The 16710-nt window shown below is 35.4% G+C and overlaps 4 protein-coding genes across 5 annotated transcripts; 2 read left to right on the forward strand and 2 right to left on the reverse strand.

Annotated features, from left to right (window-relative positions):
* Nucleotides 1-3077: 3077 nt before the first annotated feature.
* LOC145740184 (methionyl-tRNA formyltransferase, mitochondrial) lies at nucleotides 3078-4403 on the reverse strand. Of its 2 annotated transcripts, none has more exons than XM_081995545.1 (4): nucleotides 4094-4403; nucleotides 3843-4046; nucleotides 3481-3782; nucleotides 3078-3431 (listed from the first exon to the last, which is right to left on the reverse strand). In XM_081995545.1, the coding sequence occupies exons 1-4, from the start codon at nucleotides 4249-4251 to the stop codon at nucleotides 3079-3081; spliced, it is 1017 nt and encodes a 338-aa protein (XP_081851671.1). In that variant the 5' UTR covers nucleotides 4252-4403; the 3' UTR covers nucleotide 3078. The 2 variants fall into 2 exon arrangements, with proteins under 2 accessions (XP_081851671.1, XP_081851673.1); XM_081995547.1 differs by having other exon boundaries at nucleotides 3843-4040; nucleotides 4094-4398.
* Nucleotides 4404-4660: 257 nt separating this feature from the next.
* ppan (Brix domain-containing protein peter pan) lies at nucleotides 4661-6473 on the forward strand. Its single transcript, XM_081995543.1, has 5 exons — nucleotides 4661-4942; nucleotides 5001-5509; nucleotides 5560-5814; nucleotides 5865-6076; nucleotides 6137-6473. Exons 1-5 carry the CDS (start codon nucleotides 4757-4759, stop codon nucleotides 6415-6417), a joined length of 1443 nt encoding a protein of 480 aa, XP_081851669.1. The 5' UTR covers nucleotides 4661-4756; the 3' UTR covers nucleotides 6418-6473.
* A 481-nt stretch (nucleotides 6474-6954) lies between these two features.
* Nucleotides 6955-12215, forward strand: LOC145740183 (tRNA (guanine(10)-N(2))-methyltransferase TRMT11). Its single transcript, XM_081995544.1, has 8 exons — nucleotides 6955-7135; nucleotides 7240-7305; nucleotides 7356-7601; nucleotides 7659-7793; nucleotides 11126-11389; nucleotides 11449-11587; nucleotides 11644-11842; nucleotides 11903-12215. The coding sequence occupies exons 1-8, from the start codon at nucleotides 7070-7072 to the stop codon at nucleotides 12189-12191; spliced, it is 1404 nt and encodes a 467-aa protein (XP_081851670.1). The 5' UTR covers nucleotides 6955-7069; the 3' UTR covers nucleotides 12192-12215.
* Nucleotides 12216-13327: 1112 nt separating this feature from the next.
* On the reverse strand, nucleotides 13328-15964 carry LOC145740180 (venom carboxylesterase-6-like). Its single transcript, XM_081995542.1, has 9 exons — nucleotides 15806-15964; nucleotides 15619-15753; nucleotides 15316-15563; nucleotides 14824-15262; nucleotides 14231-14375; nucleotides 14005-14177; nucleotides 13823-13952; nucleotides 13618-13771; nucleotides 13328-13566 (listed from the first exon to the last, which is right to left on the reverse strand). Exons 1-9 carry the CDS (start codon nucleotides 15845-15847, stop codon nucleotides 13380-13382), a joined length of 1653 nt encoding a protein of 550 aa, XP_081851668.1. The 5' UTR covers nucleotides 15848-15964; the 3' UTR covers nucleotides 13328-13379.
* Nucleotides 15965-16710: the final 746 nt, after the last annotated feature.

Consider the following 16710-nt stretch of genomic DNA (forward strand, 5'->3'; position numbering starts at 1 on the left):
TTATTTAGGTCAATATCTCGGGACGCTTTTTGGTCGTTTCCCCATTAACGTCCCATGTCTCAAGAAATATTGATTTATCCAAAAAAGACGACATTACAGTGCTCAAGCTCGAATTAAGTTATGGCAGCAGCTTTTTATGTGTCCTTTAGTTGGGTGTGGATCCAATATTATCTGTTACATAATTTTTAAAGCAACCCCATGACCAATACACCGTACAGGGTGGCTAAAGACAATCAAAGTGGGACAAGAACGTGCGCAAAAAAGAAAAGTATTAAATTACAGCCACTTTACTGATAAATAATTTTCACTTTTTTCTTACATATGAACTTGTTGTCTAGGGTATTACCTCGAGACGTTTTTGGGCGTTTCTTTCGTGTACGAAGAAATATCGATTTTTCCGGAAAATGGATAAAAAAACACTGTTCAATCTTGAATTAAGCCATATTAGCAGGTTTGTATCTATCATTCAAATGCCTGTATGTTGCAACATTATCTGAGTACTTTTCAGGACAAGCCCCATATTTGGTAAGACCTTACAGGGTGTCCAGCGACCGTGAGTGAAACTTGAAATTGTTTGCACAAATTGTTCTTCCACTTTAACTGTCTCTAAACACCCTGTATGGTTCTATCGGTTAAAAGAGTTGACTTAAAATTATGCAACACATAATATGGGACCTACACACGTGACTTAAAATGACAGTTCAAAGCTACTGCCTTAATTCGAGATTGAGCACTGCTATGTCGCATTTTTTGGATACATCGCTATTTCTTGAGTCACAGGATGCTAATTGGGAAACGGCCAAAAATGTCCCGAGATATTGACCTAAACAACACTTCCTCAAGTTAAAACAAATTATCGATCAATTGGGGACTACTTGAAAATTTCACTTTTTTGCACGCAAGAAGCGCGTTCCTTTCTTTTAGTACAGTGGCGGTGCATGTAAGTCAGAGTTTTTTCCATCAACCAAAATCCCATCAATTAAGCTCAATGATAGTCCAAACTGCATCAAAATCTGTCGTTTCGTTTACAAATGGCAAGGTTTTATAAATGACCCAAAAAAAATCACTGTCCCGGTTGAGGTGGCGCGCAGTTTATTTATGTCCTGGTTCTTTGAGGGCCACAATAAAGTTTCATTGTTTTTTTCTTGGAACCATTCTTTCACTATGCCTGCAGTATGGACCGGACAGTTATTCTACATTCTACAAACGCAATAAAAATTCAATTTGTTTTAAGACACTAGTGTTGTTGTGTAAACTAAAATAAAAAGTTATTTTAGTTTAGATTTAACAAATAAAACATTTTATTATATACATATTTTATTTTTTTTTTAAACTTTTTTACAAAGTAAATTTTGTGTTTTGTTATAACTTTTATAACTTTTCATTAGAATTTTTTCTTTGTTAACTTGGAAAAAGTTTCTTTAGTTTTCAACTTTGACCAAAAAAGTCGAATTATACTAACACTGTTTATTACTTGATTTTGATTTCTCAATGTTCATTGATTACCAAGTGCATGAACATAAACTTTTATATTGTTTACTCAAAAATAATCAAACATTGGTGCAATTCCAACTTACTGTCATTAAATATCAGTAAGACCAAGATCCTACATTTCGGATGCTCATTGCAGGAGATTTTTGTTGAGGGTGAGACATTGTGCGCCCCTGGAATGAACAAGTTTCTTCTCGCTGAGCATGTGGACGGTCTGGCCTCTAGACTGGCGTCGGGTTGCCATGAATTGAGGGTAATCTCTGGCAGTCTGGATTACCATGTAGCTAGGAGTGCATACTATGCACTGATTGACTGCCATTTCCGCTACGGCATAGCTTTCTAAGGAGTTTGTTCAATTCTGTGTTTCTCCTGCAGAAGCGAGCATTGAGTGCTTGTGTCGTGTTGGATACAGGACCTCATGTAGACCCCTCTGCATTGAACATGGTATCCTCATCTTGTGTTGCATTTTCATCTTAGAGACGATTTGTCTTGTCCGTGGAAAGTTTGGGGGTCAGTTGTCCGAGGGCTCCGGCTCGGTGACTCGCAGTAGATTCGTTTTGGGGCTTCCCATTCCTCACACGGAGAAGATTAAGTCGTCGCTTATTTACGGTGGCAAGAGACTTTTCAACAACCTTCCTCTCCACGTGAGAGGCCAGCCATCTGCGCATGGATTTAGGCGTGAGGCTGAGAGGTTTTTGCTTGACGGGGCGTACTATTCTCCGGACGAATTCTACTCCAGTTCTTAAGGCGCCTTGTTCTGTCATAAATTGACCAAGCAGCACTGTTTGTGTTTTTGATCCTCTTTCTCCTCTCTTATACAGGGTAACTGCCTTTTTGCTTTGTTTTTATTTTAATAATTGTAAGGTGTAATTATGTGTGATTCATATTGTATGTGTAGGGTAATAATTATGTATGTTCTTTTTTTGCTGTTTTTGTATGTATTTTCAGGGCTTTGTCAATGACTTTAAGTTTCCGACAATAAACGCTACTTATTTTATTGATTGGTTTATCCCAGCGTACTCCCAAGCCATGCCCATACGTTTACTGAAAATCTTCCAGATTTTTCTGAATTATTAACATAATTTTCATCATATCTGGTCAGCCCGATAAACTCTAACGTGGTTCCATGAAATGATGACTGAAAGACTTTTTCGTCTGTAAAAATTACCCTGTCCCAGTCTTCTGGTAGCAAATTATTCAGCGCAAAAATTATCCGGGCTTGCTTATGCTTACGTTACTTAAGACCGATTTGCACTAGTCTAAAACGCCTGTATTACGGATTTATCAAGACGACTGTATATGGCTCTTAAAAGAGCTATTGTATTAATCAAAATGATGTTTGTGGGAATTTGATGTTAGCGCCGTCCGGATTTGTCTACTGTTACAACCAACTCTATATTTTAAATGCAAGTTTAAGTTGGTTTTAAGAAGTTTTGTTTCCTTATTTTTGTATGACATTGTGGAGGAGTAGAATTCATTATTAATCTATTTTTTTTCCAAAAATGGATTTGTTGGGTTTTTAAACCAGAAGATTCAATTCAACATTCACTGTCACTGTCAAATTATTGGTTGATAAAAAAACAAAGTTTAACTAAAACAACTGTCTGTATTCTTATCCAACTTAGAAATAAACCCATTATAAAAATCAGCGGCGTTCATAACTTTTTTCCTTTGAACCCCAACTTGTTTCACACTAATCCAAGTGGCGTCTGCACACTCTACAATCAGCACTTTATTCTTCCTACTATACTCAACAAACCCAGGTTTTCTAGCTTGGCCAGGCTCAAGCCAAACACTAACATCAAGCAATTTGATTTGACTGGAAAACCAGTTGGTTTTTAATGGGGTTATGCCCTTTAAGCCCCTGTACAAGTTGTACACTTGTGTGGCAGTTAATGATTGCCACCGAACTTGTGAAAATTCTGGAGTGATTTTTGGTGCTGCAAAAGTTTTATTTTTCTACAAGTAAAATGAAAGTTGCTGTTTTACCATAAGTGACTCCGTTTTCTGGTTGGGGCCTGCTTGTAGCCACATACTTATCAACATTTTTTAAAGTTTTCACTAAACAGTCGGCTCCCAGTTGTCCCAATTTTTCATATAACACAGGCATTTCCATGGTTTGATCTATAGTGACTTTCTCCTGCAGTAGTATATCACCAGTATCAAACTTATGAGGTTTTATCCTCATTATAGTAACCCCAGTTTCACTGTCACCATTTGCTATGGCATACACTATAGGTGAGGCCCCTCTCCATCTTGGTAGCAAACTTCCATGTACATTCAACATTCCCCTGAAAGCTCCTTATGTACTTTAAATTTGTGTAATTTTCTTTTTTAGTAAAAAAACTCACAGAGGAAATTTACTAATAATACATTCAGGAATTAAATAGCCAAAGGAAACTACTAAACCCACATCAAATTCAGACTCTTTTAAATCAGGGGGCCACTTGTGCACTAGTAGTTGTTGTTGCTGACAAAACTTCCAAATGGGGTTTTGTTGGGAGCATGTCACCACATCCAGTTTACTAATGACTCCTGCAGGGTTTTGACTGAAACTTTGGTTAATCCAGCTGAGTTTTTCGAGTAAAAAGTGTGTACTTACCTTTCTTTGAAAAGGGCCTTAAGGCTGAACAAGGAAAAGTCATCACTGCCGAAAAATAAGACTTTCCAAGGAGGTTTTAATGATTTTCCAACACTGCTATAGAGCCTGGACACTGAGTGTTTTATTAGGGTTCTGGTACATTGAAATAACTTGGTCATGGTAATATAAAAAAGGTTGTAAATTGTATCAACTACCAGTACACATTTTTGTTTTATTTAATAAAAGGAATTATTAATAATTAATACCCAAAACTTTGCAAAAAAATTGAGGTTATGTTATATTATTTTGATTTTCTGTCAAAAAGACTGTGTTCCTACGCAACGATGCCAAGTCTACTAAATTGTCACTAGCTAGGGGTCAAGTAGTGAAGTAGTATCAGAAGTATAACTTTTTTTGCTAGGATAGCAATTTTTCATCGCGCTAAGGCCGGAAAAAATAATCCGAGCCAGTTACATACAAAATTCTAGGCAGAAAATCTTACTCTAAATCTAAATCTAGGTCATATTTTGAACTCAAAAGCCACTTGGCAACATTGTTCAAAAGCTTGAAGCACGTGTCAGCGAGGCAATGACAGTTCTAACCTCACTTATTTCACCCACTTTGTTTTGATATATTTTTTTTGGGTTTTAATTAAAAATTAACACAATATATAAGTAAATTACCATGGGGCGTAAAACGAGAAAAGGCCGTTCAGTGCGTCGAAATAAAAATATAAATTCAGAACCTGAACAAGTGGTAAACGCGCCCCATTCCTTCGTGATTCACAAAGGTTTACCAGGAGGTCACACTTTGGAATTGACCAAAGATTTCAGAAGGGTGATGGAGCCTTTTACTGCCACTTCCCTTAAGGTTAGTCGTTTCCTAATTTCTATGCTAACTCACTTTAAAAAAACTGATTTGAATTCAGGAGAGAAAACGCAACTCATTGAAGGACTTTGTCTCAGTGGCAGGGCCTTTACATGTGACCCATTTAGTTATATTTTCGCGTACCGAGCTTGGAATGTACCTAAAATTGATGCGTTTACCCAGAGGACCTACACTAACATTTAAAATTCATAATTTCTCATTGGCTAGAGATGTGGTGTCATCATTAAAAAAACAAATGGTTGTAGAGGAAGCCTTTAAACACTCACCACTTATAGTGCTAAACAGCTTTAGTGGCGAGGGTCTTCAAATGAAACTTATGGCCTCAATGTTCCAAAACATGTTTCCTACTATCAATCTGACAAATGTCGATTTGAACACTATCCGAAGATGTGTTTTACTGAATTACAATCCAAGCACAAAACTCATTGAATTCAGACACTACAATATTAAAGTTGCTCCTACAGGAATTTCTAAAGGAGTTAAGAAGATTACTCAGGGTAGAGTGCCTAATTTGGCTAGATGCACTGACATTTCAGAGTTTTTCTCCAAGTAAGTCTAAAATGTTTGAAAGTGTTTTCAGAATTAATTTTTTTTAACAGAACTGCAGTTATGTCTGAAAGTGAAGCAGAAGATGATCCTTCAAACCATGTGACCGTAAACCAGAAAATTATCTCTCGAGGTAATGTAGAAAGTGGTAAGTCAGCCATAAGGCTCACTGAACTAGGGCCAAGGCTTACATTGCAATTAATGAAAATTGAGGATGGTTTACTTGACGGGGAAGTGTTATATCACGATTTGATTCACAAATCTGAGGAAGAAAAGTTGGAAATTCAAAAGAAACGCGAATTAAAAAGGTTGGTTTTTGGTGGTTGTGGTTAAAGTGAGGTTATGTGGTGATTTGTAGGAAACTGAAGGAGAGACGTAAAAAAGTGCAGGAAGATAATAAGAAAGTCAAAGAACAGCTGAAAGAAGAGCACAAAGTCAAATCATTAAAAGGTATGAAGAAGGAAACTGAAACTGACGTGCAAATGAAACAATTGGCAAGACAAACTGAAGTTGTTGATGATGACGATAAGGAATATTACAAGGAAGAAGTGGGTGAAGATCCAGATGCTGGTAAGTGTAGATCTTAATTTTTTTAATCAATCTTGGCTGTGACATTATTTTTTCTTGTAGATCTTTTCAGCAGCAGGCCTTCGGGCACTAAAAGACCCGCGCAACATTTCCGGTATAAACAAAATAAGAAACCAAGGATAGAGGAGAATAATTCCGGGCGCAGAAGTTCCGGCAACTTTAAAAAGAGTCCCTACAAAAGTGATGGCAAGTTCAGTAAGGGTGGCAAGAAATTCAAAGGAAAGAAAGGTGTTGACAAGACTAATTCAGCCAATAGGGACCGTAGGCCTATTGGTGGTAAATTAGCCAATAAAAAATTTAAAAATAAAGGAAGGAATAAATAATTTTTAACCCATTTTGTTTTACTAATTTTTTTTATTTATAAAGTTACAACACTGTATTGTTTTGTTTTATTTTTGAATTTGCCTTGCAAAGTTATGAACAAAAATGTGGACCGGATGCGGTAACATATTAATAAAACAGCCCTTCATTATTGTTCCAATTTTGCATAAAGGTTCCGGGTACATGTGAAAGTACTTCCTAGAGGCGGAAACGCGAAGGTTACGTGGATCATGGGAGTGATAATGAAGGTAGTATTCTCCATGAAAAGTGACTATTATCTTTACTCAGATTGTGTTTTTAATTAAATAGTTCTTGGTGTTTTTTTGTTAATTTTTTTCAGAACGATTCTATGGGTTTAAAGGCACAGGCGCACTGACCTTCTGAGCCTCTTTCCCTCTTTTCGATCTTGCAAAATATCTTTTTTGTTTAAATGTCATCAAGTTAAATGGCATGGCGTGTCTACTAGATATCACTTCAATGGTTTTTCTATGACGTAAGTCCAGAAAAACGTAAAGAAGAAGTTGGGTTAAGATTATGTTGACGAAGACGAAAGTTAGGTTAAGACAAATTTTGTAAATGAGGGTTTTAACTATTTTTATTTAATTATTTAATAAAACACCTTTAAAACAAAATAGTTTTTTGTAGTTTTCAGTAATGTCCAGGTCGTGGAAAAAGTATTTGTTGTGGTTCGCCCAGGAACACATTGAATTTCGCTATGCAGTAAGTTTTTTAATTTCCTTGTTAAGTTCATTAATTTTTACTATAATTTAGTGGTTATTGGAGTTTTCCCACGTTTATAAGTGTTGTACTGTGATTTTTTTTAGGAAATTGAGTCCATACTATCCACCTTTAAGATTGAAATGAAATACACAAAAAAACCTCAAAATAAGGTACCCAACCACCAAATTTAAGTACTTTATTAGCACCATCAACTTTTCAGGAACCATACTGGCTAGTTGAATTTTCTTCTGAGGGTGATGCTAAGCTATTAACCAGTCGTTCAGTGTCACTAAAAAATTGTGTGGAACTTTGGGGACATGATAAATCCCTAGATTTGTTGCATACCAGTTTAAGGGCCAAATGTCAATCATTTGCACCATATTTTGATCCTTTGGGGAGTTTTAAAATTGAAGTTGAGACGTTTGGTAAACATTTTACTCAAAATGAAAAAGTTCAGAAGATTGAGGTAGTTAACACTCAGAGAGTGATTATAAGTGGCTGGTAAACTTTGAGTTTTTTCCAGACTTTTGACTATTTACCGGTACAGGGTTGTGTTAAGTTGAAAGATCCTGACATGTGCCTGCAGTATATAGAATACTATGGCACATGCACTGTTAATCCACCTCAGTTGCCTTATGAAGTATTTTTTGGTAGATGTGTAAGTGGTTTTTATTTTCAGAGTACAATAACAGAATGTTTAGATGGTCTTGGCAGTTAGTCATATTTTATGTCTGTAAATTCCAAAAGAATGCATTAAAATAATTAAGATAATAAAAATAAATAAATAAGAGTCACAGTTTTGACATTGTTGAGAATTTCAAACAAGTTTGTTAACATTTTGCTATTTTAGAGCTACTTCTAGGAGTTTTAAGGTATTGACATTTTTGGTGGTTTACTCTCAAAATTGGGATAGCTGTCAACTTAATTTTAGTGAGGTCAAAAGTAGTATTTTGATTTATTAAAACCCTAATGAGACAATTTGGCCCAATCAACTTCAATTTCAATAATTTAGAACAAGTTTTGTCAATTGATGAACACTTGGTACAATTAAAAATTTGTAAAATTAGTTTTAGCTCTAAAAAAAAATTACAAAATTATTATTATCTTTTGCAAGCAAGTAGAAATGGCCCAAGGTAATTAACGGGGTACAAACTTTAGGAATTAATGGGCATTACTGGGGGATATTAGTATTTTGAAAAAACGTCTAAAATTAATTTTTGGGAACGTCTAAAAAAGTCATAAAAAGATTAGTACATTTTGATGCCCTCTAGCGGACAAACCATCTAATCTATCAATTTAAATTGAGAGACTGTTAGAAAGCTCATTTTATTGGCTATCCATTGACGTATAAAACTCTACTAAAAATGGTGCAAATAAACGCGTTATTGAAGATTGAACAAAAGAATGCACGAAAAAAGTCATAAAAAGATTAGTCAATTTTGATGCCTTCTAGCGGACAAACCGTCTAACCTATCAATTCAAATTGGGAGACTGTTAGAAAGCTCATTTTATTGGCTGTCCATTGACGTATAAAACTCTACTAAAAATGGTGCAAATAAACGAGTTATTGAAGATTGAACAAAAGAATGCACCAAAAAAGTCATAAAAAGATTAGTCAATTTTGATGCCTTCTAGCGGACAAACCGTCTAACCTATCAACCCAAGTTGGGATATTTTTAGAAAGCTCATTTTATTGGCTATCCACTGACGTATAAAGCTGTAGCAAAAATAGTGCAATTAAGGGGGTTTTTGAATATTAAACAAAAGGATACACCACATAAATTGGTCAAAGTTGACGCCCTCAAGTGGCCAAACAGTATCACTAACCAACCAACTTTTCTACATCAATGAAAAGCTCATTTCATTGGCTGTCCATCAACATATAAAAATATATACAAAATGTTACAAATACGAGTATTATTTACGGTTTGCAGACAGGTTGGCCAGAAACACTTTTTGACTGGTTAGGGCTAATTTGGTCCGGGGAAATTAGGAAAACACGGTTTGTTGAGCTACTAGGTCTAAAAATCGATTTTTTTAAATGATAATAATGGTCAAATTTGCCTGAAACACCACCACAATCCCAATGGCTTTTGCGTGTTATGTTGGCCACTTAGTGCAAGCGAAAATCGACCCTAATGATTTTATTTCTACAGTTTTGCTACGGCTCTAAATTTGGCACTCACTCTGCTAAGTTTGTACCAAATATCAAGGCCGTACGTGACCGATTTTAAAAAAAATCCCTCAAAGAAATTAGATTGGTGACAGGAAGGAAAACAATTAGTTAGCTTTGGAGCCCTCTGACGGCCAAACTAAGCAACCTATCAACACAAACGGCCATATTTTTGGAAAACCCATTTTATTTTCTATCCACTGACATATAAAAGTTTATACAAAGTGTTGCAAATAAACGAGTTGTTTGACAATAAAGACAGTTTTGAATGAATTTGACAGCTTCTACTTTAACCTTCAATAACTCGATTATTTTGACAGCTACAAGTTTGGTTCAATGTATCAGTTTAAAGAATACAATTTTCAAATAAGTGACCTCTAATACCTTAATTTTGAACAGAGAATCCGACAAAGTTATAACAATAAGGAGTGTTCAATTTGAACACGTCCTTTTTTAGAACTGATTTTTTGACCATCCTGTATCATAATTTTATCGTTTTTTAGAACCAACCTTGTATAACACGACAAAAATATTAAATTTCATATAAAATGGTAAATATCAGAAACGGATATAGATAAGTGTATGACATTAATACGTCTAGAATTTGACGTAGAATCCAAAAATGCTACAATATACAAGGTGTCCCAATTAAACTAAGCATAGTTGATATCACACACATTTTTAGCATATATTATTTCTCTTAAAATTATTTAATTCCCTTAGTATTTTATCCAAAAAGTGTTTTTAAATTTTTTGGTTAATTAAACATCTTGCATTTGAATCTATCCAACTGACAAGCAATATATCCCAAAAGTTGTTGGTCCTATAGGACAAGGTATACAGGGATTATGAAAATATTAATATTCTATGAATAATACAGGTCACTAACGTTTCACCTCTGCTAGTTTTCATAATTTTATTTTCTACAAACAAATTTCTTAAAAACACTTCAATATTATTATACACTGATGAACAAACTTAGCGCATCATCTGTCTATTTTTACATTTATTATTGTAAAAAAAAATTCTAGTTAATAAGATATTTTGTCAAAAGGTAAGAATAATAAAAATCAATCTCTAGCTCCCCCTCAAGTATACCAAACGTAAAAAACTGACCACTAACCACTTAAGAGAAGAAGCAAAAAATCTAAACTGTTGTTAAAAAATAATGATTTTCCTAAGAGAAATTAAGAGTGTTTATTTTATAAATAATAATAAATACAATTTATAGATATGTAATAAGTAAATTCCATTCCTGACAAATACGTGTTTTGCATCGTGTCTACATCACTTTTCTCAATTGGAATATTTTAATTTAACTCATGAAAGTTTGATTGTGCAACTAAGTGAAAGAGTAGGAAAAGTGAGTACCCTTTTCTACCACAAATGTTGTGTTGAACAACGAATTTTTTCAAATTATTGAAGGTTAATTACAGTCAAAATTATATTTTTCAAAATTTATTAAAATTTAAATTGTCTTATCCGTCAACATTAAGTTGGTCCTTCGAGCTTAATCACACTTTCCATTAATTTCCAACTTGTCTTTCGTATTAAAATTATACTTCTTGATTATTTAATATTTAAAAGGAACCTATTTATACAGGGTGTCCAAAAGGAAATATTTTCTGCAATTTACTACAAAATTAATGATGTTACTTGGTGTTTCAAATGATTAGTTGTAAGAGTTAAATATTGCAATCATTAGATTTGTATATGGTTTATGACTCCATTGACTAACGTGCCACTATAGCCCTTATATCACAACTTCCAAGACTATCTAAACACACTTTCACATAGCTCTGACCGTGTTCTTTTAGGTTGCTAGTGGTTTAAGGCAACTAATTAAAAAACTAAGTTTAAAAACCCGAAAATTCATCGGAAACACCAGCATGGATTCACAACTGTCTATTCTAATGGCCAACCAAGCCAAAGTGAGTGACGGTGATCTGATTTTAGACCCTTTTGTCGGTTCGGGGTCTTTGCTGGTAGCCGCAGCCGAATTCGGGGGTTACGTTTTTGGTTCCGACATTGACTATTTAATGCTACACGGTAAAACCAAACCAACCAGGATAAAAACCGAGGTGTTTCACTGTAGTTCGCTAGCTATTCTGTTGAAATTATTTACTTTTGCAGTTTTTAGAAACGCGATAGTGATGAAAGCGTCAAAGCCAACATGCAACAATACGGTTTACAGGATCGTTATGTTGATGTTTTGGTCAGTGATTTTTCCTTAGTTTTTTGGAAAGATTCAGTGCAGTTTGATGCTATTATTACTGATCGTAAGTCCCTGTTACTTTTTTGCGTTATTGTTGCTGTTATTTTGGTTATACTGCAGCTCCTTACGGAATTCGAGAATCCACAGAACGTGTAGGGACACAAAAAACAGACTATAGTATAAGTGAGGAGCATTTACCCACACACATCCCCGCTAAAACAGACTACGGTATCCCCAGTATTTATAGAGATCTTATAGTGTTTGCAGCCAAGCATTTAAAAATTGGAGGTAGATTAGTTTGTTGGTTTCCAGTTTTCCGGTAAACTATATAAATTCACTATTAATATAATTACAAAACTATTGCAAGTTTTTTAAAAAGGGAAGACTACACAGAAAAGTGTCTACCAACTCATCCGTGTTTATCCCTGCTAGCAAATTCGGAACAACCGTTAAGCAAAGTGACCTCCCGACGATTGTTGACGTACGAGAAGACGAGGCATCCTTCAATTGATGAGGAGGACATCGAGCATACGTCAATTCAGGACTTTAGGGACAAATATTTTGTGTTTAGGGAGGAAACGAGAAAGGAAAAAAGGGAAAGAGAAGCTGCTCTCAGGAAGGAAAACTGGCAGAAATATGTGAAGAGTAAAGCTGCTTCGAATGTTTAATAAATTAGAGAAAATTGCAGTTTTTACTTGAGTTTTATTTCATATCCCAGCAAAAAATGTTGAGTTTGTTCTGTCAGTTTTTTGAAACGAACCAACGAATTTTAGTACGGTTTGGATTGTCATTGAGATTGATTTATCGGCTTGTTGCTGACGTGAAAAACTTTTACTTTAATGCACTGTAACTGCGTTATACAGGGTGGGAAAGAAGCGCGTGCAAAAGCGTCAAATTTTCGAGTAGTCCCCAATTAACAAAGTTTTGTTTTGGTCAATATCTCGGGATGTTTTAAGGCGTTTTCCAAACTGTGTTTTAAGAATATCGATTTATCCAAAAAGGATGATAAGACCATACAGGGTGGAGGTATTGTCACGTTTAAATTGTAAAGCCCTTTTGGCTCAGCAAGTTAAACGAGACGTGCGTTTAATACTTTAATAAACGCCTTTACCAAGACCTTGTTTCAGAGGAGGAATCGAGCCACTTGATAGAAAAATATAATTTAATACCTAAATAGCAGTTAAAACTAATTGACAAAATGATCGGTTTATCAGTTAAGTAAATCAGAATAAAATCATCAAACATAACACCCAAAGTATCACTTTAAACAGTACCTTTTACGGGCACAAAATATTACAACAGATTATACTTACATTTGTTAAACGATAAGAGCAGCTTTCTGGAGGGTTTGGCACTCGCGATTATTATAATTTAGAAATGATTTACTATTTTCATTAATTTAAGAACACGGCGCGGGTTGCAGAATTTGGGACTACTATACATCATGTTGTGGCACGAGACGGAGTCTTCTGTCCGTCTCCGACCGTCTGTCTTACTAATGGATATCGAACCTTATTTATACTAAATTGGTTCACACTCAAATGAGTGCGGAAAAATGCACTTTACTGCACCCGAGTAGGAAAATAAATATATGGGATCGATAACTATTGAACCGATAGAGCTTGATGTTCAGAAACCGGGCATTAAAGTAGGTTATTGACCGTCCAATTAATGAAACGTAATATTGAGTAGATAAGATATGCTTTCCGCATATTTCGATCAAAACTGTAATAATAGTTATTGTCATCCATAAACAAAATTAATATTCTTAGTTTACCAGGACTTGATAAGTCATGCAATCAGATTTTACATTTAACTGACCAATTAAATTTGTATTTTTTTAATCATAAAGTAATTTAAAATACAATCAAAGGTCTGACACCGTACTCTTCAAACACATCCCTCCACACATTGTATCTTGGAGACTTTGGAGTGTCTTTCAGTTCCAGAGTGTCATTGATGTTGAGGTAAACAAAATTGTCTGTGGACACAGTGGGCCATGTTATGTTATTCAAAAGTTCAACCGGTTCGGGTGTGGGGTTCCTATAAACCTCGATATTGGCACTTCAACTAGTTGGCACAAATTCCACTTACCCGTATTTGTAGAAGTTGGACCAAAGCTCAATTAGTCGCCAATGGGTTACTACATCACTTTCTGGAAACTGGGCATAGTTGGTGTTGTCAAAAGATCCGGCTTTCGTTATAGAAAGGTAGTGGCTTTCTTCACCGTGAGCCACATTGTCAGCACCTGTTGACCAACATTTTGTCTATCTTTGCTTCTTATTCTGATTTTCACTACCTTCAATTGAGTACTGGTAAATCCCCATAGCTCCTTTATAAGAAAACTGGTAAAAATACACAGGGCTGTATTTAGCGTAGAGTTCGGCAAAACGAATGATTGATTTGGTAAAGGCAGAGTCACTGTAGTACTTTATAGAAAATTGTAATCTAGACGGAAACTCTAAAGTTATAGAAACTTACGGAAACAACGGATCCTAGATTATCGGTAAAAGTACTCTGACCAACGTACGCTTCTTTAATTTGTTCAGCAACGTATTGCCTTTCTTCTTCTGATATTGTATCAAACTGCCACGGCACTAAACTTAGAGGGTCACTGTCGTATTTGGAGGCAATTCTCTCCACGTTGGATAAATCTAGAAAGTTTACAAGAAAAACACTGGATTGGATCGGAAAACTAGCAATATACCTGCTGCTAGACTAATATATTCTTCAGAGTTAATACCAATAAACATAGGAACTTTGGTAATATTGCCAGCTTCCAGGAGCTCGTACATAGGTTGGGTAATGAAAGCACCCTCGTGCTCTGGCTCTATTGTTGGTAAAGGAATTGCCTAATCATTAAAAAAATGTAAAATTAACGACAAATCTGCAGTCAATCACACTGAAAAACCTTTTGTGCTTCACTTACAAAATAACTGCAAATTGTTGTATAAAACTATCTGAAATTAGTCTCAGAACAGAAAAACAGATAAAAAAAGTTGTTTTTAGCTATTGCAATCTATTCTAAGAGCTCTACATTAGGCATATTCTGGTCAAAGTATTATCATTCTTGTTGTCTACACAAAAAACGTAGACAATGTTTCTTGACGCATAAACGCCCATCACTGAGTTATAGGTATACTTAATAGTCTACGTCACATCCCTGCTTTAAACTAACGTTAAATGTGATTCAGATTGTAATTTTTTCACCTTTATATTGTCAGCTCCATATATGGGAATTAGACCGTTTGGCAACATTGCAGCTACAACTTAAACATTTAAACATTCAAATTTTCTTACCGATGAATACAGAACAGCAGACGCAGCATCCACTTCTCTTGCTGTAGCACTTTGAAGAAACTCCAACAAATGGGCGCTTGTAGTATTAGTGAGATCTACATTGTTATTAACTACTGCAGCCAGTCTTTTAGTGTAGGACAAGTTTTCTTCAATCCAAGCCCAGGGACACAAAGCAGAACCACTTTCCACCAAAGCGTACTTAACTAAACCTTGTGATTTAGGATTGAGCAGCTGATAAGTCACTGAAGCCCCTCCAGCGCTCTGTCCTTGCAAAGTTATGTGGTTTTTGTCTCCTCCGAAATATTCTATGTTGTCGTACGTCCATTGTAGGGCTAGTTGTTGGTCTTTCAGACCGGCATTTCCTGGGATAACCGTGTCACTTGTGGATAAGAAACCAAATGGACCGATACGGTAGTTAAAGCTCACTGTAATAATATCTCTGGGAGGAAATTTAAGTTTGTAGGTGCTTCAGGAAGGCTTAGTAGTGTTTACCGTTCGATGAACCAATCAGGACCACCCCTTCCGTATCCAGCAGAACCACTCCGGAAGGAGCCACCATAAATCCCTAAAACCACTGGCAATTTCTCGGAAGTATTGCTTAATTCCAAGGCTGGAGTCAGAACGTTCACATATAAACAGTCTTCGTTCTCTCTGTCTGAATCGCTGTTTACTTGGAAACACTCGTCAGGATCTGAAGTGGCGTCTATTATCCCAGTCCATGAATCCGCTTCAACCGGAGCCTACAAAAGTAACTATAAACCTGCTTGCACGGGTTGATTTATGCGGTTTGCAAACCTGAAAACGCAACGAACCCACAGGCGGTTTAGCAAATGGGATTCCAGTAAATCCGTAAAAAGTTCGGTTAGCAGGGGTTGTAAGTTCACGTCCCCTGATAGTACCTTTAGGGATGGTGACTAAAATTTCCCCCCACTTTTAAGTGGGTTATTAGAGTTTGAATTTAAAGCTAAATTGCTTAACTTACCGAAAATTGTAGCAGAGTGAGAAAGATAATTGTCACCAACATGTTGCTGCGTGCTGACTGATCTTTCTTGACTAACTTAATTTACTGGTTGAAGTGTTTGTTATTGGAACTATCCAGTGACTATCAGTGATAATGTATACAAGCATGTACTTGTAGATATGCCTGGAATTGTAAGTTCTTGAGCGTGAAAGGTTGCAACGTAATGTATACACATTACGTAACGTACATTTTTAAAACTTTGCCATTTCTAAACGAAACGACAGATTTTGATGCGGTTTGGACTATCATTGAGCTTAATTTATTGGCTTTGGTTGATGGAAAAACTCTAACTTAAATGTACCGCCACTGTACTATACAGGGTGCAAAAAAAGCACGTGCTGTTTGTGCAAAAAAGTGATATTTTTCAGTAGTCCCCAAATGATCAATCATTTTTTTGGGTTTACATAAGGAAGTGTTGCTTAGGTCATTATCTCTTTTTTTGACAACAGACAATTTTTGAGTTTAGTATCTTTTTAGGGACAGGGACAGATTTCTTACTTAACCTTTTTCCAAATTCTCTGCGTTGTTTGATTCTTTCCTTGCAATAGAACTTTACATTTTTTCATAATCTTCAGTTTTTTTAAAAATTTGTCAGTAATCAGTTACCACACGCGTATACTTGACACAGAAATGTTTTATTGTTTTATTGTCAAGTGAATTCAACCTACGTACAACAAACAAATTGAAGTAAAGGATCATTAGATTTAATAATTAGAATATTACGTGTTTGACTATCGGTATCATGTATTTAATCACATAAGTTCATATAACATTAATCTTAGTACAAGTACTATCACAAGGTAAAATAATAATAAAAAATCACATTCCAAGATGTCTCGAGTATTTTAGACAAATACAGCTAGGTT

This window comes from Ips typographus, linkage group LG1, assembly GCF_016097725.1.
Source record: "Ips typographus isolate SLU linkage group LG1, UJ_Ityp_2.0, whole genome shotgun sequence".
NCBI lineage: Eukaryota > Metazoa > Arthropoda > Insecta > Coleoptera > Curculionidae > Ips > Ips typographus.

What these genes read in the sequence shown, in the direction of transcription:
- LOC145740184 (XM_081995545.1), bottom strand. Translation starts at nt 4,251, where the DNA reads ATGACCAAGTTATTTCAATGTACCAGAACCCTAATAAAACACTCAGTG. An exon ending in ATTATTAGTAAATTTCCTCT is followed by an intron (nt 3,783 to 3,842) that starts GTGAGTTTTTTT and finishes AGGAGCTTTCAG; the next exon opens with GGGAATGTTGAATGTACATG. An exon ending in AGAAAACGGAGTCACTTATG is followed by an intron (nt 3,432 to 3,480) that starts GTAAAACAGCAA and finishes AAACTTTTGCAG; the next exon opens with CACCAAAAATCACTCCAGAA.
- ppan (XM_081995543.1), top strand. Translation starts at nt 4,757, where the DNA reads ATGGGGCGTAAAACGAGAAAAGGCCGTTCAGTGCGTCGAAATAAAAAT. An exon ending in TTACTGCCACTTCCCTTAAG is followed by an intron (nt 4,943 to 5,000) that starts GTTAGTCGTTTC and finishes ATTTGAATTCAG; the next exon opens with GAGAGAAAACGCAACTCATT. An exon ending in AAGAAACGCGAATTAAAAAG is followed by an intron (nt 5,815 to 5,864) that starts GTTGGTTTTTGG and finishes GGTGATTTGTAG; the next exon opens with GAAACTGAAGGAGAGACGTA.
- LOC145740183 (XM_081995544.1), top strand. Translation starts at nt 7,070, where the DNA reads ATGTCCAGGTCGTGGAAAAAGTATTTGTTGTGGTTCGCCCAGGAACAC. An exon ending in AAAAAGTTCAGAAGATTGAG is followed by an intron (nt 7,602 to 7,658) that starts GTAGTTAACACT and finishes AGTTTTTTCCAG; the next exon opens with ACTTTTGACTATTTACCGGT. An exon ending in AAGTATTTTTTGGTAGATGT is followed by an intron (nt 7,794 to 11,125) that starts GTAAGTGGTTTT and finishes GTGTTCTTTTAG; the next exon opens with GTTGCTAGTGGTTTAAGGCA.
- LOC145740180 (XM_081995542.1), bottom strand. Translation starts at nt 15,847, where the DNA reads ATGTTGGTGACAATTATCTTTCTCACTCTGCTACAATTTTCG. An exon ending in CCTGATTGGTTCATCGAACG is followed by an intron (nt 15,263 to 15,315) that starts GTAAACACTACT and finishes ATTTCCTCCCAG; the next exon opens with AGATATTATTACAGTGAGCT. An exon ending in TCCAACTTCTACAAATACGG is followed by an intron (nt 13,567 to 13,617) that starts GTAAGTGGAATT and finishes CGAGGTTTATAG; the next exon opens with GAACCCCACACCCGAACCGG.